General features: G+C 38.3%; 2 protein-coding genes across 3 annotated transcripts; both read right to left on the bottom strand.

Annotated features, from left to right (window-relative positions):
- Nucleotides 1-2,267: 2,267 nt before the first annotated feature.
- Nucleotides 2,268-7,540, bottom strand: sec11a (SEC11 homolog A, signal peptidase complex subunit). The gene is made up of 6 exons (XM_079338968.1): nt 7,338-7,540; nt 6,807-6,916; nt 5,706-5,855; nt 5,392-5,511; nt 2,791-2,848; nt 2,268-2,690 (listed from the first exon to the last, which is right to left on the bottom strand). Exons 1-6 carry the CDS (start codon nt 7,386-7,388, stop codon nt 2,640-2,642), a joined length of 540 nt encoding a protein of 179 aa, XP_079195094.1. The 5' UTR covers nt 7,389-7,540; the 3' UTR covers nt 2,268-2,639.
- A 5,202-nt stretch (nt 7,541-12,742) lies between these two features.
- Nucleotides 12,743-25,717, bottom strand: LOC306821474 (alpha-protein kinase 3-like). Of its 2 annotated transcripts, XM_079339931.1 has the most exons (14): nt 25,593-25,717; nt 25,162-25,371; nt 22,911-23,032; nt 22,568-22,685; nt 21,104-22,325; nt 16,967-19,037; nt 16,321-16,468; nt 16,050-16,177; nt 15,927-15,962; nt 15,549-15,823; nt 15,305-15,393; nt 14,991-15,208; nt 14,269-14,317; nt 12,743-14,150 (listed from the first exon to the last, which is right to left on the bottom strand). In XM_079339931.1, the coding sequence occupies exons 2-14, from the start codon at nt 25,278-25,280 to the stop codon at nt 13,835-13,837; spliced, it is 4,911 nt and encodes a 1,636-aa protein (XP_079196057.1). In that variant the 5' UTR covers nt 25,281-25,371; nt 25,593-25,717; the 3' UTR covers nt 12,743-13,834. The 2 variants fall into 2 exon arrangements, with proteins under 2 accessions (XP_079196057.1, XP_079196058.1); XM_079339932.1 differs by lacking the exon at nt 25,593-25,717 and having other exon boundaries at nt 25,179-25,293.
- Between the last annotated feature and the right edge of the window lie 2,150 nt (nt 25,718-27,867).

Consider the following 27,867-nt stretch of genomic DNA (forward strand, 5'->3'; position numbering starts at 1 on the left):
TCAGCACAGAGTGGCGAACCGTCTGACCGAGCGCAAGTATCCCAGAGTCTCCTGTTGGTCGTGGAATGGGAGACTCACTCTTTTATAGGCGCCCCTCAGCGGGGTGGGCTCACTTCATGTTGCGTGTTTCTTCTACTGCGTAGGCACACAAGTAAAATATTTCTTTGACCCATTGTCAGGGTTACCGGCTTTTACGCATCTCATCTTCGTCTCAGAACAAGTACGAGTGTTTGCAGACAAGTTGAATTCTTAAGAACCTAACTAAACGAGCAATAATGTGTCTTTTAGTCAATGAATGCTCATTTTGCGGTGTTATGTTTTGATTGTTGAAGTGAAAAGGGCTCAAATGACCTTTTGGGAAGATTGGAGATATAGCCTATATACACGTCTTTGATTAAAAACAAAGCCAAATACACATTTATCTTATGGTTTACATCCAACAATTTGAATGTCACACCACACAGTATACAGTAATTAATAAGTGCACTGTCAGTGTAAACTGTGGTCACATCCTAAAAGTGGCAGATGTTAATTGAGGGTATTTATTAGCGCAACAAATAGCAATTTCCTGCCAAGGTTCCCCTCCCACCTTCATGCAGACCTGGTCCCTCAAAAGGAAACATGACATTTGGCCAGTTGCAGCTTGCTGCTGTGATCACCATCAGTCCTCTGAGGACAGGAGGACCTGCTGATTCCCTCTGCTAATTTAGAGCTGATCAGACAGAGTGCCTTTTTGTCACTTCGGGGCGCTAAAGTTGCGAGTTTAGTGGAAGAGCTACAGCTAGTTTCTTGCTCTTTTCATAACCTTTGGCATTAACACACATACTCCGGATTACAGTCATTGTGCTGAGCTGAATGTCAGTCTCATTAGAAGACAGTCTGACCATCACAGTATCACTCTCCGCAAATTCACAGATTAGATCAAGTCATGTCAAAGTTCATTTATATAGCACATTTAAAAAATCCTCAGTTGACCTCAGCGCTGTGTTAAAACACTTAAAAAGGTCCATTATGAATTAAAAAAACACCACAAGCACTTTGAATAACACAATAAAAAGGGCATAATCAAATGTCAAGCTTAACTTGTATTAAAAGCCAACCCAAAGAGGTGTGTTGTAACAGATGTATTATTTCAATGGACTGAGCAGTGATGCTGAAAGGTACAGTAGGCTGTTCCACAAATGTGAGGCAGCCATTGTAGAGGCTCTGCCACCTCAAGTTTGTTTTTTTTGCTTCATCTTGGAACATCCAAGAGCATCTGGTGAGTTTCCCACAGTGTTAGTGCAACAGTTCAAATAGAAAAGTGCCAACCTTTGTAAAGTTTTTAAAAACAATACAAACTTAAACTGGATTCTGAAACTGATGGGAAGAGAAGCTAATGATGTGATCAGTTCTCCTCTTCCAGGTTAGAAGACTTGCAGCTGCAATGAAGAGACAACTGATCTTCACCAACATATACCGAGAATTACAAGATAGATATTTTAATGAGGGAAATTCAAGTCACAATAGTCTAAACAAGCTGTAATAAACATGATTATCTCTAAGTAATTTGGATGAAGATGGAGCTTTTCCTTTCCCCAGAGAATTGACTACAGAGTTCCTCCTTTCTTCAAATTTGAATGAGCTGTCAAAAAAAAACCTCAGTGAGGTTTTTTGACAAATGAACAAATGTAAGAGGCTAAAAGGCCAAGAACATGGTTAATGCTATCCAGAAGTTAAGATTTATGAAATTCCATTTTCTTTTTGTTAAGATTCAGGATATTTAACTTTATCCAGGATTGAATGTCCTTTAGACAGCTCAGCACAGCTTGCATTGAATTTTGATTTGTTTTTATTGGCAGATAGACTTTCACTATAATGAAAATAAATGTTTATCAAAAATGGACCCCAGGGAAAGCATAAAGAAAAGAGAATGGGGGCTAAAAAGAAGTGTTGAGTGACCCCACAGACAGAAAGTTTGAAAATAGGCCTAAAGTCAGAAAGATCAGAAGGGTCAGGATTAGGATTTAAGAGGCTTCACTGTACTGCATGTTTAAACACTTTTTGAAAAATGCCTGAGGTAAGAGAGGTATAAATAAAAGTTAAAATGCATGGCCCTAAGGTGAGAAATACTGTCTAAGAGGTGTTGTAAAGGTGCTCACTTGCAGGTTTAGTGATTTAATTAAGCTGTCCACTTGAGACCACATGTTCCTAATAAATGAATCCTGTGTCATGGACATCAGAACAGAAATGAGCAAGTGAAAAGAGTTGAATGAATCCATAGTGGATGGTAGCCAGATTTCGTTTTTAATATCATTCATATTCAGTTGTCAGAAAATACTTCACATCTTTCTCAAAGACAACGGTTCAACAGAAAAGAAACCATACTTAATTTATTTTCATGAATGCTGTTTCACATTCAGAGGATTACAAATAAAGATCCATTAACTAAATCTAGCTTAGTTCCCTCACAAAAATATTTTTAAAGCTTGGATTTTTTTCAAATGTAAACACCCTATCCACATTTCTACAAAATGTTCAAACAAATGGTACAAAAAGCCAGTTGGGTTTGACAAAGTCTAACTTAATTCTGCTTTGAAAGGCATGACTGAGGTTTCCTGGACGTGGTAATCCTTCTTGAGTCTAAAAGTGTGGGTACCTCACTCCCGATGGACCAACACAAAGAGACCCAGCATGAAGAGCACAGCATACTGTGGGATGAACAAATAGCACATTATACATAGGAATAGACTGTCACGCTACATGTTTCTTATCACATCAAATATGGTGAAATCTGGACATACAACTTACTTTGAACTTGGGGTAATCATTCATGAGGATGGTGACGATTCCAATGTATGGCACAAACCTGGAAGTGTTAAAAAGGCTTATTGTCACGAGATGTAATTGATGCCTATAATGTACTTTGTTCACAACATACATGAAACTAGTCAAAACAAGTAAAAAAACTAAATAATAATAATAAAAATAACTTTTATTACAGAATGCAAACATTATTTTGATCTACGAAGTAACATAAGAAATCCTAGTTAAAATGGAATTGAAGTGAGAAAAGGCCTTTTTTAAAAAAAAATAAAAACAAAAACACTTGTTCTTCACTAGTGTGTGTGTGTGTGTGTGTGTGTGTGTGTGTGTGTGTGTGTGTGTGTGTGTGTGTGTTGGGTGGGGTTAGATATAATTTGAGGGTGCAGCAAATCGGTTGGGCAATTATTAACACCTGCTTATTATTCCTTCTAGACGTGACAGAACTATTTGAGTTCTAGTAATGGACACCTGACTCAATACATTTAAGGTAAAAACACTTTGGTCCAGTCAAGCGCCTCTTAAGGTTCAACCGATCTGTGACAAAAAAAGATGCCTGAGAGTGCATCATTTCTGCAACAGAAACCTTGTCAGCTGACGAAACATACAACACTGTGTGCAAATTCTTAGCATGAATGAGGATTATGGTTAATCTGCTGCCAGGGATTGCTACAAACTTCACTAACCAGGTAAGTGTGGTTAAAGACACTCTCACTGCCAGTGACAGTTCCTCTGGTGACAGGCTGGAGGTTGTATGGACTGGTTATGAAGGGGTAAGGAGGTTAGGGAGGTATGTCTATGTGAATATTAAAATAGCGAACCTTATATGACATAAATGATCTATTGCAGAGATGACCAAGTTAGAGGGATACTTCACCCATTTACATGAAGCTGTGTATCATTAGAAACATGGTAGTAGTGTTGAATGGTCATGAGTCCAACCCTCATTTTGCCCTGAGACGAGAAAAATGTGTTTTTCTTTGCCTGGAAGTTTTCTTCATGTGATGCAATATGACGCTTTTTGCATCACATGAAGAAAACTTTCAAGCAAAGAAAAACACATTTTTCTCGTCTCAGGGCAAAATGAGGGTTGGATTCACGACCATTCAACACTACTACCATGTTTCTAATGATATACAGCTTCATGTAAATGGGTGAAGTATCCCTTTAAGGTCAGAATATTTAAGGGATCCAAATCCCTGTTTTCTGCTGACTGCTATGGTTTCTCTACTTCTCCACATTGCGACATGCAGAGAATCTAAGGTATGATTTGTTTCTCCAATAAACAACCACAACTCAGTCACAACATCCCAGTCTGTGTTCGAACACTATGACCCTCTAAAACGTCTTTAGACTGATGAAAAGGATGACTGCCTTAAGTTGAATGAATTATCTAACAAGCAAAATAGAAACCCAATCCTGGACTTTTTAAGAGCAGAGATGTAAAGTAGTCCTCCCTGCATACGACCTTGTCAGTAAGTCTTGGACTAAAGTCCAGTAGATCTGTCATAGTGATTGACTGACTTCAGTAAATTGTTATTGTTAACGAGCAGCCATGCTCCTTCACACCAGAAAAGTCCTTTAGTCCGCTTTCTTTGGTTCGGACCAAATACAATGTTTCTTTTTTGGTTTGGTGCGGTTTGTTTTCACATTGCACTTTTCGCAAGAGGCCCAGAATTCATAAACAAAACCACATGTGTGCGAAGATCGTTCAATCATTGGATAAAAAGGTTTAGGGCGGGGTAAAGCGGTAATCGCAAGATGAAAGTAAACAATCATGGAGAACTTGCACGCTGCACTCGCTGTCCTGGTATTAAACATTTAAGCAACAATTTCATCCATTTAGTACAGGTACAAAAATATTTAATTGTGTAAAAAATGTGGATCTATGTGTAGGCAATCAACCGGTGTTAATGATGAATGTGGCCGAGGTTATGAATGACGTATGTGGCGCAGGGAAAAGGAGGAGGATCAGACTGCCGCGGGGTAAAAGCTCCAGGAAAACTCTGCTGCAGCTGCTGTTCTGTTCATAGTCTGTGTGATTTAAATGTATTGGATAATAAAGCAACAGAGCGATGATACACTAATGAAAGTGTCTGAAAGATAGACTAAAGATTACCTCCGCGTCTTATATCAAAGAAGTAGGCAATAGAAACAAACAAGAACACTGTGCTGCTAACCAAACAAACAATTATTTCCCTTAATGCGCGCGGCAACGGGAGCCTGTTATGTCCAAAAAGCCGTACGATTTTTAGAGCTGGGTCGGACTGAGGTCTGGTTGCTTTCACACCTCAAACGAACCGTACCAGAGTTCGTTTGGAAGCGAACCGAGACCCCCTCTTCAGCTGGGTCTCGGTCCGGCTGTTTGGTGCGCACCTGAGTTCAATGGTTTGTATTCACACCTACTCATGAGGTCCGCACCAGGGTTTTAGTTTGTTTCAAGCGAACCAAACAAGTTAGGTGTGAATACACCCTTAGACTCAGGAGACACATGCAGCCCCTACTCTTGAGTGGAATAGGTGAAGTTATCTGGCACATTATGTTAGTGAGGTGTTTATAGTTATCTGGATTTTCTTTCAGTCAACGTACCCTCTTGCTCGTCCAACCACATCCTTTTTCTCCAGCCAGTGTTGGCCATGCTTGTACAACCCTCTGTCATCCACTGAATTGTTGTCCCCTTTGGTCAAGAACTTAATGTCTCCATTTTCCCTGCGGACGAAACATCAGCGTCACTCTCGACAGAAAATGTACAACATGTCCTCTTTTTCCAATGCACCCGATTCTGGATGAGGACAGATGAAATATATCTTTTTGAAGCATTTTAGCTCAGTTCGATAATGAAAACAGCATGATAATGTTTGAGACACAGGCATGGGGCACAGTTATGAAGTGTAGATTTTTACTTTTCATGGATCTTTAGTACTCTGTGTACTATGGGGATCTCTCTGCCTTCTATCCTGAAGACTACAATCTCTCCGACTCTGATGGGATCCTCTACCCTGTTGGTCAAAAACAGCAGGTCTCCTCTGTGGAAAGCTGGTTCCATACTCCCACTGAAAGGAAGAGCAGACACACGTTTATTCCAGTAGGAAATACTGAGATCATTTAAAAACATTGGACATGAGTTATTATATGGGCTGTCTACTCCAGGCTTTGTTAATCATGAATAACCACAAAAAGAAGGCTAGCAGAACAGTAGACTGTCAAAGAAACTATGAGTTACAACTAGAGGTGCACAGATAAACAGGCAGGTGAGCAGCACTGGACAATTTTCAGCCTGTTTGGCCAGGATCTGTGACCATCCAATCCTCTCAAAAATATATCATTGATATACTGAAGGACAACAAAGACTGTTGTCCACTATTTGCTCCCCTAGCCAGGAGCTACCTTTACCAGCATCTAAGCACATGAGCGTGTGATTAAAGCATATGACTTGCTGTGAGATGTTACATTTGCTTAATATTATATATCAATGCATATATCATCAATGCTTTTTTACACTCAGGTATAAAAAAAACCCATAAAATCTTTAACGTCACAAACCACTCTCTAAAGCAGCCTTAGTTATTAGATGGATAGTTCGAATGCATTGTTGGAGAAAGAGGGTTGGTCATGTGACCTGTTGGAGTTTGAAAGATTTAAAAACATCCCATTCAACAGTTAGTGTTTATTATTACCTTCAAATTGAATGTCCATTTAAGAGATGTTGCATAAAAATGTTTATTTTTACTCTTAACTATAATTCTTCATCGATTATTGAACCATCCTTGTTTTAATTTTGAATGATGTCATTGCTTATCTCTCTCAAATAATGCAGACTGATGAAAGGTCATTGAACTGGGCACGGGTCAGCCTCCAGTGGACTGAAGCAACACAAAAGATTGACAAAGAATATCGTATCTTGCCATGTTGGATTCAAACACAGTAATGATTCTGACGTGAGGTGGAACAGAAATGAAGACCACCATCATCCTCTAAATCTCAACACATGAAGACTAACTTACCTGAGAACAACAACAATGGGACTCTCGCTTCCTGTGACAACCATCAGCCCTTTCCAGATCATCAGCGCAGAGGAAACGATCATACCAAAGTTCAGCACCTGGTAATAGAGCTGGGGAGCGCGGGGGATATTTAAATAACATTTCTGTTTACAAACCTGTGAAAAAATTGTGTGCATGTATGTGCAAGAGCTAGCTCACAGGACACAGTATGTGGGGATATTACCACAAACCAATACCACAGGTGATATATGAGTAAGCTTAACAAGTGTTTGACTTTCATTTAAATGTTGTGTTAAATAAGGGAAATAGCTAGTTACACTGAAGACAGACTTCCTCTGAGCCGAGTGTCTATTTGTCTTTCATACATTAACATAAAACAGGACCAGTTTGGAGATGCATGTGCATAAAATGCTCCACAATATAGGTTGCTAAAGAAAGTGAGAGACAGGCTACAACATTGATAAAGAGGCGGTGGCTAGTCAGCGTTAGCTCTGTCCTACCAGGACGATAAACTCAGTGACTGGTACGTACCTGTCGCTTATTCATGCGCCGAACATCGTCGAGGAAGTCTAAAGACAACATTTTGTTAGATACTACTGGGTAGAAAAAAGCACCACAATCACATCAAAAACGTCTAAAGTAATAAGCATATGGATGCACGGTCGTGCAGGGAAACTTGCATCCGAATCTTCCGGGTGCTCTCAACCGGAAGTCCCGCCCCCCCGTGCCAGCGCTGTGTTGAGGTGTCAGTACAGGATACGAGCGCGCGCGGAGGGGGATTTCCAAAAATTCAGAGGAAACTGAAATCAGACGTGTTACTACTGTCCATTGATTTTTTATTTTAACACTATGTATTTCCAGTTAAAGTAAATGCATCCCAAGTGCAAATAGAGAAGCCATTTTGTTCATGATTTTATGAAGTAAACCTATCCTGGAGTTTAAAATCAGTTTAATCAGCCAGTCTTTATCATAGTCTATCTTCCTTTCTTTCTTTTTTATCATGTTGTCTTTTATCTGGAATTTAATCAGTAAAAATGCCTGATCATTTATTAAAATACAATTGAGATTCAAATCTCTATATTTCCTCAGAGGGAGATGTGTTCCCTGTAACACTGAAGATAAAATGCTATGAGAAGTTAATGTGTGTGCCGGCAACACTGAAACCATAACTCTCATGGTAGCTTTTCAGTTCTTAATATTGTTCAGGGACCCATTTATTTCTTGGAGTAAAGTTTGTGTGCTTAGTTCAGAAAATATAGCAGGGAATTGTTTCATTTTCCTGAACTTCAAATTTCAAAACCAAACCAAACCTATAGTGCACCTTTAAAAAAAGAAGACAAACAACACCTTCTAATCTTACAGTCCTCATTTATCTTCTTAATACACTATGGCTATTATTAATCATGACTCATGTTGTGCAAAACCTGATCTTAGAGTCAGGATTTTTATTTGCATTTATTAAACTCACACTGAATTGTGTTAGCCTGTTATCAATGTTTTGTAATTTCATTGTCCAAAATTTGTTTTTCATTTTTTTTATTTCAAGGATGCCTCCATTTCAGTGACAGGAAAGTGGCCAGAGTCCAAAAACGGAGAGAGAGAGAGAGAGAGAGAGAGAGAGGGAGAGAGTGTGAGAAGGGGGGGGGGGGGGGGGGGGGGTAACGACATGCTGGAAAGGAGCCACAACTTTGATTTAAACCCCTGGCCACGCGCCTGAAGGACCACAGCTCCACACACGTGGCACCCGCACAGATCACCAGTCTGGTGGTCCATCACAAGGTTTATGATAAACATTTTTTGTTTTGTTCCTTTAATTTGTATATTGTTCACATGATGGCTTACACTTGTGCAGCATCAGTTGCTTATCCAATGTATACACTTCCAAATGAATGTGTCCCCAAAGACATAAACAGAAAAAGTTATTGCACATTTTTATTTATTTTTTACATTTATGTTACCTGTTTTAAAGGCACACTTTATCAATCTAAAGTAACGCTATTGGTTATATGCTGTATATTATGATATACTTCTGTATTAACTAGTTGTTCAAATCACCACACAATGGAGACCTCAATGATCCATTATATTTATGCATAATATGCAGGTGTCATATCATACTTTAAATTTCTCCTTGGTTTTAATATTTGTTGTGCATTCCTGGGAGTGTAATGTAACCTAACTTTGGCAGTATGAATTGCCCTTAATGTTGAGTCTTAGTATGTGATTGATATAGGAAAATCTTCACTGTATGTCTTTAAACTTAATAGACTGATGCAAACCTTGGACATCTTTGCATCCTTCACCATGTTCCATTAAGATCTTTTTTTTGGTTCATATCCTTTATCAATTTTGCTCGTAGACTTCATCATCTGTATTAAGGTGCCACAAACTGTTCTCCTTCTAACAAATGAGACGTTTCTTCCACCTGCAAAGATCACCTCCTGTTATTGACAAACATAATAAAGCCATCTTCTTAAAGTTTTAAAAAGTTTTCCATGCATCTGATAAATGTAGATCGATGCCAGGTACCCCAGACATTTAGTGTGAAAGAGTGTAGACATCTCTCATTCATTTCCTTTTCCACTGCAGATTCAAAACGAGGACAACACAGCTCTCTTGCACAGTGCGACATCATGAGCACATCATGCACATACAAAAATAGACAACACTGATTTTATTCAGATTTAGCCTTTAACTTGCACCTTGAGGGGAAATAATGTGAGATATGCATCAGAATGTCATTATTTCATAGTCAGCTAAAGCTTTCTGCGATAAGGTAGATTAACTCAGCACTGACACTTGACTTAGCAATAGCACAGAGACCAGTTACAGCCTGCGACTTTTTGTGGACTGGAGATAAAACTTTGCTCAAATGCCATCTAGTCTGTGGCATTTAGGGACGTGTGATCCTTTTCATATAATCTGCCAGAATGGTCACAACTTCCCATGCCCGCCAATGGTAATTGAGTTCAGTCAGGTGAAACAATGTGGGGTCAGATTCTGCCTTGTGAGGGATAGTCTTAGATGCCACATTGTCTGTTGCAGTTTCTGTTTTTCCTCATTTTTTGTTGGATTAAATGGGATCTCAATGACTCGTTGTGCATCTGATATTGTAAAAAAAAAAAAAAGTCAGAATAAATGTAATAAAAAACACTATTCTGGAAGAAGCTGATACCATAAATGAAGACATGTTGTTTTTTGCACCAATACACCACGACAAATTCCTTGTATATGTACTTGGCAATAAAAAAGAATTCTGATTTGTTTGCTGTGATATGAAACAATTTTAATTAAATGCATTAGATTTTTCTTTTTGTGTGCGCAGCAATTTTTCACAATTTGCAACAATTGAGCCTGAATATGAGAGTAAAATTGTGTTTCATGTGCTAAAGAACAGATTTCTGGCTGTGCGATCTTCCCATTAACTCAACATTATGCCCTTTTAAATTTTTAAATCATAACATTAGTCTGAATGTACACACTCACATTTCTACCGTGAGGACTAACTATTCTTTCATTTGCTATGTCTTATCATGGATATTAATGCTGAGATTACTGTGAGTTATCATGTCCTGCTACGGCACTCCGTCAGAGCTGCTTGGTGATGCAGGAGGAGCTGTGCGTATGCATTTTTCTCTCTGTAATTTCCTCACTTCTCTCATAATTTTTCTCTTTGAGATTTAGGAATGTGTCATTATGCCCTCCCTGCAAATGTGACTTTTTCACACACACAAAGATATGGACAATATGAAGAGATCCTCTTACAAACGGCATATGGCAAGGCTCACAACGATGTAGGTTAATTTCCAAAATAAAACAGTTTTATAGGGGCATTTTGATAACTCTTTTCATGCATAAGTACTATTGAGTTGGGAAAACCTTTTTTCAAACAAAAAAAGTCATTTTAAAAATGGCTAATCACAAAAATATATTTCGGCTCACTAAACAATTCTATGTTGCGTAAAAACTGTAACTGAAGTGGGGGGGTTTTTGTTGTTGTTGTTTTTTTTTTTTAGCATTTTCTGATACTACACAGACATTTAAACATGTGTGTTGCAGATTGGCCACATTCCCAGATAAAATCTTTATAAAACTGCTCATCTGCACATATAGATTGGTCAAATAAAAGCTTCATGCAAGAATATTTCACCTGTCATTACCATCAATAGCGCAGTGATTAAACTAACAGCAGGTGGCAGGAGTGTCTTTCATGATAGGCCCAATCTTCTCCATGTTGTTATAACCCTTCAGTCACACTACATCCATCCTGTTACCATCATCTATTTAACTTGCCAAAAATCCTCCTTAAAACAGAAATGAATTGAGTTCTCCACTTTCTGTAATGTGTGGACATATTGTGAAAATCCCTGAAGCAATGTTTTTGTTTTATATGTTGTTGAGGTTTTTTATGTTCTTGATTGTTATTTTTCACATCATGATGGACTGCAGGCTTTAATTCTAGATTTTTGAGTAAGCATTAAACACATTCAATGCATTAGGGCAATAATGTGTATGTGTTAGGAGTACATTTTCACATTGTACCTCTTAAGCTTAAAGTGGCAGTAAGAAACAGGAATGTTCCAGTGTGAAGCAAACCAATTGTTGTAACTGAACACCCTCTTCACAGAGGAGCTGCCAAGTTACACGCAAGCCAAACCCTCCTTGTTTGTTTAATTCAGACCTGGTAAGTTATTTAAAACAAATCAGATACACTCTCATTCAAAAGAAGATTTTAATTTCATATTGTCATGGACATGTAATGACCAAAATACTATTGAAATAATGTTCTATATTTTAGCTTTAAACAAGAAAAAACACAAGCTAGTGCCTTTCCCTTTGGGTTCCCTTGCCAACACCATAGTGGTGGTATCAAATATAGTCCAGATAGTTTATTCACACTTAAGTCTTTCATCTTTTTTTGTGTTAACAACATCTGACCATTTCAGGCTACTTGACAACATCAGGAGTGACACGAAGTGAATTTTCCTTGTTAGGAATTAATTTAGCTTTGACTGTTCACACTTGTGCGTGATGCCCCAGCTTACATAAATTATGACTCACTAATGACTGGAAATCACAAATGATTATCTTGATGAAGTTAGCCTTTGAGCCTTTAAACACACACTGGTAGAATGCAACAGTTTGGTCTTTAACAAGGAATCAGATTTGCCCCTGAATGTTATTACTGCTAGCATGCAATGACTTAGTTAAGTCTTAAATTAACACCAGTCATCAATGACGTTTTACAGAATATTCAAGACACAGCACAACTTAGTCCAAATGCATGACAACAACTTCTGGCAAGGCAGTGTAGGGATTTCTATAACATCTCCCTAACTATCACAGTGCATGAGAAATGAGAGGCTTGAAGAGGTCAAAAAGCTTATATTTCAGGTATGTAGAGAAATATTTAGACAACTATTAGCATTCATTCTTTAAGGAATAATACCTTTAGTGAGCGTTTTTTATTTTTATCATGGAACTTAAGTCGAATTAATGCTTCAGTTCTTTGTTTTCTGAGCTTTAACATAACTGAGACCTGCTGAATCTTATTTATATTTGCAGGATAAAATATTAGCTTCAGGCACACCTTCACGACACGCTAAAAATTGCCTGCGACCTATTTCTGACCCAGCAGCTCAGAAGCACTGCTCTAGATGAGTTATATTCCTCTCTGATTGTATTTAAATTATAGAGTAGTATATTTAAAAGTATTCATATTTCTATACTAGAGAATAGTGTTTTATATATAAACTAGCTGTGCTGCATATATTGGTGTTTTTTACCAATTTATTTATCTTGCTTTTTGTTATTTGTAAAACATGTATAATGGTCTACTACTCTACTTCTCTCCGGAATCCTCTATCAGAGATGTAGGAAGGGAACTGCATTCATTGAAATGTATATCAATTTAATTTTCAATGTTAGGATGATTCCAGAAAATAAACAGCAAAAAATTAAGTGGAACTTTACCAAACAGTCTAAAAGTCTAAGCCCAAATGCTGGCAGCCTTTGGGAACTCTAACAATGTGTGTAAATCAATCAGTATGAAGGAAATGTGAGTGCTCTCAGATAATACGAGTCAGTGAGATAACCAGGTTACTTACATATCTTTCCAGGTGTATAATGAGGGACTGCTGATGTCAGATAGAGTGACTGAGATGGCTTTCATTACAATGATTCAGTTCATTCCATTATGCTTATTTCTATTAACAATAACACTCAAGAATTTAAAAAGCATGTCATGCACTTTCACATTATCTCCAAACATACATGAAATCTTATCCTTTATTTTACAGCTAGTTACATTCAGGCAAAGGTGCCATTTCCAAAATTGCATCACAATGTATTGCAAGTAAACATGACAGGTTAACATAAAAGCCCAGCACCTTTAGCCACTGTACAACAGTGTCACATGATGCTGCACTTGGTTTGCTATATTATATATTGACAATAACGGTTGTTTTTCTTGACATGTTGTACCACCATGGGGCCCACGTCATGATTTACGTAGCTTGACACATAGCTTCCATCTGATACCTAATTCCGTTCCAAATATTTTGATTGTACATTTATTGAGGACAAATATGAACTGACCTGAGAAAAAGATTCAAAATCTGTAACCTCCATTGGTACATTAATTAATAGAAAACAAACCTAAAAGTCACTACCAACTAATGTAGTGTCAACCCTAAGATTTTTTGAATGTAGGATACATAACCACCTCAAAATGTGAGGGCAACTATACACAACAAGTGACAACAGCAAGGAATGGTGGCAAATAAAAAAGAGTGAAATAGTTTATTATGTCTTTCCTGCTCTATTAAATGTTTTACATTTCCCTTTAAAATATACGTTTCCTCAACCTTTTCCTTCCTTCAGTCCTCTTAGCTGTATTTCCTCTAGAGCAGTACTTCCTTCTCACTTTTGATTTATTTACAACAAAAAACAATCAAACTCCATAAGTGAGAAAAGCAAACATCTTATCAAGATTCAGCCCTTTTGATAAAATCTTTTACTATGTAATATTATTCCATCTGGACACTTTTCGGAGCCTCGGCAGGGTTTTGTTTAGTGGGTGGGTTTCTGCCCTCCTGCTCATTCTTCCTGGGCATTCTTGGGCTGCCAGCAGCTTTACGGACGGTTTGCGGGCTGGAGGAGCCAGCAGTCGTTTTGCGTTGAAGTAACGGGCTCCTGGAGCCTTTGGGCTTTGCAGGTGTCAACAAAGAGTCCATGACCTTTAGTGACCTCAGGCCAAGCAGACCACAGAAGTAGTTACACTGATGCTGCGAGATGAACTGTTCAAAAACTTTGGGATTCCCTTCCACAGAGAGACCTTGATGCCTGCAGCAAAACACAACGAAACATAAAGTCAGCCATGATCAATTTAAATGTAAATTACCTGCGAAATTAGAGTTTCACAGTATAATTTGCACAAACAACACATAACAAAACAACTTACCCTGTCAATTTCACTGAAATTCCCACATTGGTGATCTTTGTGTCAACACCTGCAAAATAACCATGCAATTACTTTCTTTTCTGTAGTTCATATGGCAGAAAAACAAAGTCATTACATTAAATCCAGCACAAAAACACATGTGGGAAAAGTTGACAACAAACAAAAAAAAAAACCCAGATGACTCTTTTCTCTTTTTTGGATCTAAAGCATGTAAAAGCAATGGTAAGTGATTACATTAAAGCTATTGGCAGAAAACCTTTCGTCTATGCCTGTAGAGGTCTTGTAGGTAGACTCTTGGCCACTAAAACTACCGCAAGCTGAGGACAGAGCTGCTGTGTCCAGAGACATCTAAACTGAAGCAGCTGTAAATAACGTGGTAAAGGAAAACAAATGGCCAATCTCTTCAGCTCCGTAAAAACTTGCAAGAAAGGAACACAAAAAAAATCCTCCACATAATTCTTATTCTTTTTTTCATGTTAAAAGTGTTTTTTATATGAGTTGGTATCTGTTCAGTGACTATTTTCTATACCAGCATTGTGTGGGTCGGTTATTAAACACCAAAAAGTAGGTACACAGATCTTTAACTTTGTTACCGTCGTTTTAAAAAAAAAAAAAAACCTGTGGCCTACCACTAGGGCTAAATTCAATGACTTACTCATTTTGTATCATTCCATCACCAATGTATGGTGAGGTCCTTGCCAATAACAAGCCCTATTGCTTACCCTCAAGCCGTGTGAAAAGCAGGTTGCCATTGGTCCACTGATGGATCCAGTGCTGCAGGGCACAGCACTTACGCTCCACCTCAGAGCCAGTCTTTATGTCGATTTTGCCCGTATGATCAAGGACAGAGTATTTTTGATAGACTCCTGTCACATCAGACTCCATTGTGGCATAAGGAACAGTGTTTGCTGGGCGGTAAATCAAGTAGACTGGAATCACCCTGTAACAAAGATTAACAAACTGTTAATCCCTTTAAAAAAAATAATGGTCTATGTACCTAAAAACTTCTGATTTACAGAAAATGAATCACTCTTACTCAAGAGAGGGGCCAAAGTGTTCGATTGCTCTGGCCTCTGCTGCAAAGATCTTGCAGTACTCACGAGCCAAGTTCTGGATTTTACACTCCTGTTTGCCAAACATTGGAAAATATCAAGGTATTTATTCAATGTCAATTGGATTAGAACTCATTCTACATGGTTACAAGGAGGACTCCTGATTATGTATGCAAAACGTAATTGAAATGCAAATGACAAAATAAAAAAATAAAAAATCTTTTTCACCTGCTTCACAAATTCCAGGTTCCTGTCAATGAGGCAGCTTTCTCCCTTGCCTCCATAGTTGATGGGGTTGCATACTTTAATGATAATCGTGTTTCCAGACTCAAACACAGGCTCTAGACCATAGATGACCTTTGCCCTCCAGACTTTGTGTGAACATCCATCACCAATTTGGGATTCCTGCATCATTATACGGCCAAAGAATTTGTTACCCCAGACGCCCGGATCAGCCACACCCCTGCTGAATATCATGGGTGTCATTTCGATTTCTTCTCCAACTGTGCACAGCAAAGAGTGGGAATGGCAGTAAGTAAGGTGTTTAATGATCCTGCTCTAATTCAGAAACAACAAGAGATCTGAATAACTAAATTCTCATCTTACCACCAATGTCTTCACGTAAGGATAGTCTGGCCAAAACTGTGACAAAGTTAGAAAGACATTGAGATTTGATATGGCCCAGTAATGCTATGACAAATGTTTTGTGTATAGTGTGAGAGTACTTACAATCTGCACTGAGTAGATAGTCTGTTGAGTCACTCCCATATTCATTAGAGATTGTGCATCTGTAAACACCAGAGTCTTTGCATGACGCCTGAACAATGGCAAGGTTGACCTGAGTTTCATCTCCAGCACTGAAAAAAAAATTGCACTGGTGATGATTATTCTTACAGAGATACTTTTTTGAAAACTAGATGAAGTGATATTATTTCAGTCTTTTAAATCATTTAGGCTAATAATCCCACAGGCTTTCTTTAAAGTTACTCTGCAAACATACCTTCTTTTTGTCTGAGCAATCAGCTCTTCATTTCTGTACCATTTGATTGTAGAATCCCCGAGGACATTGAAGAACTGGCACCACAGTTTGTAGTGTCCGGAGGTGTCTGTGAAGAATTCCCCCCGTATCTTTCGAATAACTTGAGGAGCTGGAGTGAAGGAGACCCAACATAGACAAAATGTTTAAGATCGAAAAAACTTACAAAAGTACTTTGAAGATCAACCAATCACAGCTTCTAACAAAAGTTATACGTAGCAACAGGGTTAACCATACCTATACTAACACTTCCAATACATATTCTTAAATGCAGCAAGTATTCAGGGCAAAAAAAGGGATAAACTAACGAGAAAGATTTCTATTAACATCAAGTTAATTTTCAGTGTTAGGAGTGCTGGAGGGGAGCTTAGACTCCCTAGGGACAGAAGATGAGCAAGAGAGAGGTCAAGTATCACTGAGCGCCCAACTACAGAGGCCATAGTCTTTCATTTTACAAAAAGCAGGTAAAAGACCTTCCTCATAGCTAAATTACAAAGACTCAACTTTAATCCATCATGAGCACAGAACTAAACAACAAATCAGTTGGGCATTGCAGCGAGGTTGGTCCTTGTTGGACACTGTACTATTCTGTTTAGGAAGATTATTTTACCTTTGAATGGGTCTTTCTTGTCATTCTCTGCAGGCTTCTCTTCAGATTTGGTTGTTTGGATCTCCTGACTGGGATGCTGGCTTGGTGCCTGAGTCTCAGGTGCAATCTTCTTCCTGCTGAAGAGTGGAGAATGCCTTTCTAGGGGGGATGTTGGCTCACCCGGGGGCTGCAGAAGTGGTGAGCGCCGTGAAAGGCTAGGAGACGTAGAGAGGGTAACAGGACTTGGAGAAAGTCTGTTGCTTTGTGTAGAAACGTCATTTTTCAGACTTTGGTTATCAGCTGTTGATGTGGTGTCTGTGACCTCATCAGATCTGGCTTTGGGTATAACGATTTTGCGTCTGGCACCAGAGGCCAGCTCTTGTGGCGTAGCAGAAGGAATGGGAGAAACACTATCTTTTCGCTCTAACAATGGGCTGGTCTCGGGAGATGGACTGGCTGGGGGGGCAATTCTTGAAGAATCCCAATCTCGGGAAATCATTTGAACATTACTCTGTGAATCTTTACTTGGCAGACTTTCAATAGGGAATCTTTGTAAACTCTGCAAAGAAGTGTTTTTTTCATCTTCCTTTCCTTTCTGATTTAAAAGTGTTGCAGAATTTGTTTCTTCAATCTCTCTTTCGGTTTTGCTGTTGAGTTTTATTTCTGGACTTAACCTATGTGTAACTTTGACGCCTTTGTTAAGAACAGGTTTAACTTTAGCATGCTCTAAAACAATAATATTTGCCCCTTGACTACTGGTTTTTATAGGTGTCACTGTGAGTGGAGTCCCTGCTTCTTGAGTTACACTTCCAGAAGGTTTTGAAACTGAGCTATGATTCAGTTCATCCTTGGAAGGTAAAGGAGTTGAATTGACACTTTGGCTCCCAGACAGGGAAACAGCCATGGAACGTTTTTGAGGAACCACAGTCTGTGTTTTAGTTTCTGGACAAACGTCCATTACACATCCATTATTTTCTCTGGCACTACTATGAATCCCAGCAGTCTTTATAGTGGTGCCAGTTTCTTTGTTGTAAATAGGTGGAATAATTTTTGGAGCAGGTGGTGAAGTTTCTACCTTAGTCTGAATTATTTCTTGATCAGTTTCATTTAGTTGATGATAAATCTCCATGAGGGTTTCCTTTATGTTTCTGATAGGAGTAACATCATTATTAATCTCAGTAACCCTGTCAAGCTTAGACTTCATGACATCTGTTTTGCTGTTTCCATCTTTAAACTCTGTAAATTTTCCAGTAGCAGGTGGCTCTTGCACACAGTCAGCATGAACTGGTCTGGTGGTTAATGAATTGGCAAGTGTGGACTCAAGAGCCTTTATTTGCTCTCTCAATAGCTCAGCTATTGATATTACTGCTGTAACAGGCTTTGGAATTTCTTGGAATTCTTTTATTGGCAGTTGAGACAAGTTTGTGTTTTCATGAGTTTTTGTTTGGAGTGGCATAGCTGGTAAACGACTAGTTGACTTACAGTTTTCAACTCTTTTAACTACATCTGTATTATTCTTACTTTCTTCAACAGATACATCCACAATGACAACATCAGTTTGTGGCTCTGCCTCCTCTGTCATTTCTTCCGTTTTAATTTGTTCAGTCATATGTAGAGCAGTAGTGTCAAACTCCATTTCAACAACCCTTTCCTTTGGGGCCTCCCTGTCACACTGTGCTAAAGATCTACTTGCCTCGTTACTCTCTGCCCTCTCATCAACTTGTACATTGGTGCCTTCGACAGTTTTTATGGCCATATCAATTTGACTTTGAATGGCGTAGGAAGAAACGTAATACCCAGGGGAGTTCTCAGCATGACCAGTCCTTTGGAGGGACGACTTCTGTATGTCTGCATAAGGCACATTATGGATTTCATTTGATCCCCTGGTATGATCTTGCGTATCCTGTGTCATTTTGTTATCAGCTGGTTGAGGAAGACCGTGCAAAGAACGGGTCTGGATGTCTTGTGTCATGGTCTCTTTTTTAGATGGAGTCTTTTGTGGTGGTTGTACATCCATCGTACACTGGTTGGATGGAACCTCGGTGATGACAGGTGCGTCATTCCTGTTCATCTTTGTATGGGCCTGTGTAACCTTGGGACAAAACACATCAGAGGTTTCCATGCTGTAAATACTCATCCCTGGCTGTGCTAGACATGGATAAACACATGTAATTTTAAAAACAGCAACAGAGTAACCAGCAACAAACAGAGAACAGAATGGAAAGACCTTCGAGCAAAAAGAAATTTATGAACACAAGAATAGATATACAGTAAGTAAGTGATGGAAAGCTTTTCACCAGCTCTGTTGGCAATGTTCATATGTCAGTGGAAAGGCTTAAAATAAGAAGTTTTCATCAAAAATGTTTATGAGATAAGCTGCATGTGTGAAACAAATGGTAGAAATTTTCACCTGACTTACCCAGACATTTTTCTGCGAGTCTATTAAGTAAGTGTAAAGTTAGTCATTCAATGTCTAATATCTTTGATGAACTAGATTGATTTAAAATCTATCTAAAACGAGAACTTGAGTACAGTTCTCTGGAGACAGTACATGACTGCTTGTGTCCCAAGCTACCAAGAAATTATGACTGGTGACAGAATACCCCCTATAGGCATGAAATTAACAACACAGTGATATTTCACGTGTGCTTTTCAAATTTAAGGCCTGATCTTTTTTCCCCTAAGATGAAACTATACAAAACTTTCAAGAGTGCATGTGTGAAAACAGCTTCCATGTTTCTAATCATGTTACTACAGGATTTCTTAAATAATTCAAAGTGTAATCCAAGTTCTAAAGGTAAGCAGAAACTGTGGGGTATAGTATAGGGTATATTTTCCACCAAACAAAAAAAAAGCATGAAAAATGTCCACAGATTTTGGGCTATACAAGCATATGCGGTGATCCATAACTATTTAAAATGCTTATACCTCTTTTTAAAAAAGCAGAGGGGTTGCCTGTGTCATATTTCACTCCATCGCAGATAGTTGTTTTCTTTCACTGTGTTCTGCTTTCATGTTAATTCTTATTGCAATAGCAAAACAGGCATTAAAATACATTAAAACCGTATTGTTAAGAGAAACAGAAACGTTCTGTTGCATCCAATGTTGGTATCGCATGCCTATTCACATGTAGGCTGGCTATTTTATGTCTAAGTGTAGTCAGAAAAGAATGTGAATCATTTTAAGAGGTGCTTCAGTCATGCAGTGTTTTCTCTCAGCACTCAGTGCCAGCAGGAGCAGCCATGCAGATTTAGCATTGCATAAGCAGTGGGCAACAAAGATTTACTTGGAAAACAAGTGTACACTTATGTTTCTAAACTATCATTCAATAAAATCGTGTGTCATGTATTTGAAAATGAACAAATATAGATATATATATTCTCATTTATCACATAAAATAATGTTTTTAAGTTATGTGACACTTAATAGATGTTATAAAAACCTTTTTTAATACATGCATTTAATCACTCTTTGCTGCACTAATAAGTAGGTCTAAAGGTAAATAAACCAATCCTTTTTTCTTTTTTTTTGGTGGAGAACAACTCTTTGCACTTTGTCATGTGACATACGTACCTGTTCTAAGCTAACGGTTACTCTCTGCTAGTTTACCCCAGCAGAAAGACCATAAACAGGAACAAACAGCTAAGATGCCTTTGTCTGATGTTTCGTTGTTGTTATGTCTCAGATGTGGAATCCATTGAAAACGTAAGTGCTGAGGCAAAGATCACCATCTCATAGAGCCAGGCTAGCTGTGTTTTACCATGTGTCTAGTCTTACTAAGTTCAGTTACAGCCAACTACATGAGTTTTAGGCAAACCGATGTGTTATCAGTCTTCTCAACTCTCTGTATGTGTTGGAATATGATTTCCAAAAATATTAATCTTTAGCTTTTGAAGAAATCCACTTTTCTGTGTGCTATCACGACAAAGAAAGAATGATTCCAAATTTCTGGGAAGGCTAACTCTCAAATCTTTCAGCTAACCATGTCAGATGAACTGCATAAGTATACCTGTTTCATCTGTCGACATGTGCGTCATTTAATTCTTGTCACACAGCAGGGCATGCTTGCAGAAGCTATTAATAACTCCAGGATGCTTGTGTTAGCTATGAGGCCTGTGTTGGCAGCACAAAGCCCTCATGAGCTCATGCCTCACCCACCTCACTCAACAGCGCTGGCCCAGACACTGACACATTTTTTTGGTGGGGGCTTGCTTCTGTCTCAGACAGCTGATCTCCAGCCTGTTCACATGGGCGCTGAGATAAAACAGTCCAGCTTTCATCTTGTACATTCACTGACTGAATGTCTCTGTGAGATCCCCCTGCTGGAGTACTTGACTTCTTTTCAACATCCATTGCTGAAACATGTTCTTTTTTGCAAATGTCCTCATTCACCTTGCTCTGTTGTTTTGCTTCTGCATTAATTGGCTGTAGTTGTGCTGAGACAGAATGAGGACTTATGTTCTGCATTTCCGATGTTTCTTTTTTATCTCTTCTGCCGGCATCCTTCTCATGCTTTGCAGCTTGCTTCTCAGTAGTTCCACACATAATAGTGGCAGGAGGTACTGAGGAGGAGACCAGTTGTTTGTGTAAAGGCGTAGTTGTCTTAACCTCTGAAGGCTTCTCAGCAGGGGATACTTCCACTGTTTCTGATATCTGAGGTTGCTCCATTATGATTATGGAGGTTGAATTTGCAACAGTTGAACATAAATTGTTCTCTACCTCCATTACTTCTTCTGAATTCCCCTCAGACTTCATTGGCTCTTTAGCTGTAAGAGCCACAGAGGTTATGGCCCTTCTCTCCTCAGGGGTCCTTTCTCCTGGTGCGTCTGATTTTGCAACTTTTGCACTATTGGAAATTCTAAGCTTCTTCTTGACAAAGGGAGTTCTTGGTTTGTGTGCAGAAAAACTCTTCTGGGCAGAGTCATAAATGTATGTCCCAGTCTTGTTAATGTTTTCACTGATGGCCTGTCCATTAGTTGCAGCAGACACTGCTCCGTTCGTGATGTGTACTGGCTTTTCTTCTACTTTTTCCCCAGCTGCTTCATCCTGTAACCTGCCCTCAGTGTCCACAGTGACTGCCTGAGGGCTCACCTCACTGCCTTCTTCCTCCGTGGAGCTCGGTGCGCTGAGAAAGGCGTCCATTGTGGAGCGACGCTTCCTCTGGGTGCGATCCGGACTTATGGTTCGGAACGGCTCCTGGTTTTCTTTACCTTCTGCTTCTCTGCGTTTGTTCTCAGCCTTTTGTTTCAACTTGCCAAAGTACCGCTGGTGGATCTTGAACTCGTTCATTTCACCCACCTCTAGTACTCCAGAGCAAGACACAATACCTTTACTGTTGCTGGCTGACGCCTGGTATATAGCTGCATCATCCACAGTGCAACTGCAAGGAAAGATAGTGAAAGCTCAAGTAAGCTCATGTATTTATGAAATGATCAACATTAAACGTTTGAGAAAAAAGTTCCCCATCAAGAAAAAACTGATGTTAGCTTCCTCTATTCATTGGATTATCTCTTCACATTATAGGTTTACTTTGACTCCATCAACATTCTTATAGAAATACCTAGTTCTCTGCTTGGAGCAATTACAGTCACATGTCTCTCCATTGTTTCTTTATATGCTTACTTGTAAATGTGCAGGGAATGACTTTGTCCATTGCGGAATACTTCATACTTTGGCAGTCCACAGTATCTGTCTAACTGCATTTCATCCTTATACCAAATAACTTGAGGAGTAGGGTGTCCTTTAAAAGAAAAACAGAAAGCGTTGACATGACAGCAAGGGATGGAAAGTGTAGTATTTTGGGGATCCCTTGCAGAACATCTAAGTCATTATTTACTGTCTCTTTTTTATTTGAATTTCTTTCCTCAAAGTGTTCAAGCAGAAGTGTTTAAGCATTCTCTTGAGACAGATAGTATTACTGTATGAACAACTTGGTGTACACTGCGACCTGTGAAGCAATATTTACCTGTAACCACACAAGAGAACTTGACATTGCAGTTCTCAGACACGGCTTTGGACTTGAGGGTTGTTTCAAAGGACGGCTGTGTTTCCTCCGTTAATTGCGCCATCACACTGCACAGAGTGCTCCTGTGCAAAATAAGAAGGCTGGTTAGTACTGATGCAAAGTTTGGTTGTTGTTCAAGGTTCAAGGTTGTTTATTTGTCAAATATGCTCCATGTTAAACATACAGCACAGATGCAATTGCAAGCAGCACAGATGAAATTGCAACTGTTGCAATTGTTGCATTATTACATTATTTTATAAATACTAGATTATCAATTTGTGTTTTTGAGTACATTTATCTGTGTCAGCAGCGTTTTTTGGCAAAACTTTCACGGTCAACCTCATAACCTATTGCAGCCTTGAGAGAAAAGTTTAAGAAAAGTCTATTTTTACTATTTTAAAATTCCAACCTCCAACTATCATTCTTAAAGGGTATTCATATTACATCTATATACTATATATATATATATATATATATATATATATATATATATATACCACTGGATGTTATATATAAAATTTACTATAACACCCTATAACGACCACGACCGTGTTCACTATTTTTTAATTTAACCAGGTAATTAACCAATTGAGATCAAGATCTCTATTTTTTTCTACTTATCTTTTATTTTTTTTAACTTATCCTTTTTTTTAATTGTTGTTGCCTTTTTTCTCTTCCTTGTAAAAAAAAGTCTTTGCATTTGTGTGTAAAGTACAAAATAGATAACCAATCACAAAAAAGATCTCTTTCAGGGTTACCTGACCAAGACGGAAACAGCACACAGATTAAACAACAGTTTGAAAACAACAAGTTAAGAAAAGTTGAAATTGGTCCTCAGATAAAGCGCAGAAGTTGTGATCATAGTAAGGTCCTAATCATAAGGCGTTACTTATGATTATGATGTTAAATTGTGTTTGAGAATTAGCGGAAAAAAGACGATATTTAATGTTGAAAAAGGTTGAATGCTTTAATTTTATGTGCACTGATTTGGCCTCCAAAGTGTGTGAATGATTAAATATTTGAAATATATACATTCTACTAAGTATGCTGTTTTGACCACTAACTCTCAAATAAAACAGAGGATATTTATTGTAGCATATCACAGAAGAAAGAAACAAAAAACTGATTTGTTCTTGATATCTGCCATATACAATAAGTATTTGGCATGAAATTTGAGAAAATGATATTAATACACCATGTGACATTAATTATAAAAATGAAAGCCACATTAAAGATAATGAAGGGGTAAAGAGTACTGAACCATTATACATTAGCCTGTGATAATGTGGAGGACATGTTAACACATATAAAAGCAAATTAATTCATTTGGGTTTGCATGCATAAAAGAGCGTGATGTTTGTGTATATTATGTTCAGATCATTCATGTGTGGTGTTGACATCCAGTTCAGTGTTGGCTCAGATACTTTCACACCTCAATGAATATTTCTAACGATTCAAAAAACATCATATGACATAAAGGGAGTTCCCCTTAAACAATATATACCGAATATGTCACAGTACGCAACACTGATTATACTGTTTATATAATACTGTTTAGTTGTTTAGTGTAGTTTAGTTTAGTTTAGTTGTTAATCCATTGCAAAAATGTTACAATTTATACAGAAACACAACCAAGACAAGTTAAAACATGTTTTGGTTTTGAACCACATGTTTTAAACTGTTTTTTCATTTTAAAAAACCCTTTCATTTTATAAAGGCCGATAAAGTTTAACAAAAACAAATAGTCAAGTTGTCTTTATATTTCTGGAAGCTGATGATGGTACAAATCCTCCAGATTTATTGAGGGTTTTTTTTTAAAGGGAGAAACAAAACGGCCTTCAGAGCATTAAATACTGCCCTCTGCTGCTGAGTGGAAATACAACATTTTGCTGTTATCCCAAAACTCTTAACTTGGAATCTTTCAAGAGTTAACCATTTGGGATAACATCCGTCAATGGATGAAAAAAATTCTTTCCATGTAGAAGCTGTTGTTGGAGTAACGCACGATGTCCCCACTGTTGCATCACTGAGAGGCGGCTCTTTATCAGCAGTTTATTTAAACTCCAGTCACCATGACAACAAACATAGATATGACATCCCTACTGCTTTCGTCACAGGTTTGGACACCTTAAACTATTGTGATGTAGTTGATGATGTGTAACATGACCCCTGTGCAGAGAGGTTTTCTTGAGTAGGAGCACACAGTGTGTACCTGTTTTCTGGCCTCACATTGGAGAGGTAACTGCAGCTACCAGGCCGAGAGACTTCTTCCCCATTACTTGACCGTCCATTTCCAGAGGAAGAGCGTGTTGCAATCCTACGTGAACCCATTTTCTTCCCAATGCACAAGTAGTCCCAGAAAAAAAGCTACAAAAATATAGCTTTGTGTTTCTTTTTGGCTTTCCAGAAAAGTGAAATAGATCTAAAGGAGAAAGAAAGTGAAATCATAAATGCAAACGACTGAGCAAAACAAGTTATATAACATAAACTTTAAATTTGACATAAAGTAGACATTTTCTTTATTTCTGAAGTTTGTGATCTTAAAACCCAAACATCTGTTGGAGATGCTCTGTAAAAGTCTCCTGTTTTGCAAACTTTCTCCATTCTTAAAGAAAAACAGTCAATTTTAAACAGTTAACTCACCGTCCACAGGTCCTTTCCTTCCTTTGACCGATACCCCGAAGCACTGACTTAAGGCTCTGACAATTTCCAATCAAACATGAGCATGCGTAGGCTGCTGGACTATTTATAGTCAGCCTCCAAATAGGCACAAGAGCACATCATACTTTCCAAAACTTTCCTTTGGACCATTTAATTAAAAAAACAACAACATGCCAGCTACTCTACAGGAAAATAAAGTGATGCCGTGAGGGGTCTACCCAGAAACAAGAAATATTCTGTTGCTGAGGAAAAAAAGATGACAATCCCTGGTCAATTTCAAGGTCATTCTGTTGGGTGTAGTTTACTGAAAAAGAGGACTGATTAAATAAATCAGGGCTCTAGGCTGACTCTCGTCTACTCCCCGTGGAGGCACAGAGAGAAGAGAACGACCACTTGTGAGGTCATTGTTGGCACTCAAACTTTTGATCTTCTGGTGTAAGGGAATCACATGAGCTTGTCAATCAAGAGAATGATGCCTTCACTTTTAAGTCCATTGATATGAGTATCAAATTCTCCCAGTCATCCAGTCATAGAGTTACTTTCCACGCACTTAAGTATGGAGCTATATACAGAGATATCCAAGTTTTACCATGGATGAAAATAGGACATAAAGGCATTTTCTTTCTCATAAATGAAATAGATATTTTTTCATTATGTAACACAAGATGTTAAAGGGCTACCATATTATCTGGCATGCATTGTCTATTGAGTGACAATTGCATGGGCTCCCCAGAGGAAAAGCATGTAGAAATAGCACAGCCATATATAGGCAGATCCCCACTGACTGCCAAAGAGCTATGTGCTCTTATCTTCACAAAAGCATGAACACACACAAATGCTTTCCCTCGTACAAACACACATCAATGAATTGTACCTTCTTTTTTTACCTCACATTAGGCAATTTTTTTTAGATTAATGTAAATATTGTCAATTGGATAACAAAAAAATATTCAGAGAATTGTTTGCCTCTGAAAACTATTCCGTTGATAGTTGTCATTAAAAAAACATAAATTAATCAACCTGGAAACTTACAAGTTTCATAATCACCTCTAAGAATGTTTTAATTTGACATAATATTTTTTTAACAGAAAACACATCTTCTATGAACTTGTATAGTCACTGGCATTGGTAAGACAAAGGTTTACAGCTTGTACACATTCTTCTTTCATCCAGTTCAACAATATTAGTCATATGTTCCCCTTATATGTCACCACATTCAGTCAGCAAGCGATGGAGGGTATGAATTATTTCATACCCTCCATCATGGCCTTTTTCTGACCCCCCTTTTTTGTGAGGGAGGAGATAAAGTGAGCTCACAAAACAGCCAGGACTAACAAAACATGTACAGGAAAATGACAGACTTTACAATGAGGGATCTTTGTCCTCCATGAATTGGTCACACACACACACACACACACACACACACACACACACACACACACACACACACACACACACACACACACACACACACATTAACATCATAGTGATACACATTGCCTCAGCCTGGTCTAGATTTTCTGGACAGGGTGTGCAATGGGAGATCAAAGCACAATAGGATGAGGAAACTGCAGAAGTTGGGCGACTGTCGGGTGACTTTTCCTGTTTCCTAAAGCCAACCCACATCAAGGTACAGAAAAAGTTCTGTGAGACAGTATTAAAGAAATGGAGAAGACCTGAGTCTCTGCTCACACAAAGAAAACACACTCTTCAAGATTCTTCAGATGTTATGACTTCGACAGACAACCATGAGATTTTCTATGAAGTGATATGCCCCTTTTCTCCAAACAAATCATCAGTCATTGTTTTGCTTTTTTAAACAATTCCTCTCAATATCTGCATTCAGATAGGATCTGTGGGGTTTTGATTTCAACATTGCATGCCAATTGCCTCATGCTTTGCTATGTATAGCGCCTGTCTAAATCCTGTTGTGGCTTAGTTTGTCAGATTTATAGGGAGTGCAGATGAAGATCACTGAAGCTGCTACCTCTGGTTTTGTTGAGGTCATTATCTGACTATTGCAAATAATATCCTGAATAATCAAGGGTATGCTTTTCCTTAGTCATTAAACTGTTGTTACTTAGCAATTGTGCAGAGGTGTGTCAGCTCTATCTTTTTATTAAAGTCAATGATTGATGATCTTTTTTAGATCCATAGTTTTTGTAGCAACTTTTTAGTTATTATCAATGAACTTTTCAGTCATTATATCTCACCCTCCAGTTATAGTTGTAGTATATATATGAAATAGAAAAACATG

The sequence above is a fragment of the Symphodus melops genome (genome assembly GCF_947650265.1).
Source record: "Symphodus melops genome assembly, chromosome: 3".
NCBI classification, from domain to species: Eukaryota; Metazoa; Chordata; class Actinopteri; order Labriformes; family Labridae; genus Symphodus; species Symphodus melops.

What these genes read in the sequence shown, in the direction of transcription:
- sec11a (XM_079338968.1), bottom strand. Translation starts at nt 7,388, where the DNA reads ATGTTGTCTTTAGACTTCCTCGACGATGTTCGGCGCATGAATAAGCGA. An exon ending in CCCATTGTTGTTGTTCTCAG is followed by an intron (nt 5,856 to 6,806) that starts GTAAGTTAGTCT and finishes TCTTCCTTTCAG; the next exon opens with TGGGAGTATGGAACCAGCTT. An exon ending in GTACTAAAGATCCATGAAAA is followed by an intron (nt 5,512 to 5,705) that starts GTAAAAATCTAC and finishes TTTCGTCCGCAG; the next exon opens with GGAAAATGGAGACATTAAGT.
- LOC306821474 (XM_079339931.1), bottom strand. Translation starts at nt 25,280, where the DNA reads ATGGGTTCACGTAGGATTGCAACACGCTCTTCCTCTGGAAATGGACGG. An exon ending in CTTACGTGAAGACATTGGTG is followed by an intron (nt 15,824 to 15,926) that starts GTAAGATGAGAA and finishes TGCTGTGCACAG; the next exon opens with TTGGAGAAGAAATCGAAATG. An exon ending in ATTTCAGTGAAATTGACAGG is followed by an intron (nt 14,151 to 14,268) that starts GTAAGTTGTTTT and finishes GTTTTGCTGCAG; the next exon opens with GCATCAAGGTCTCTCTGTGG.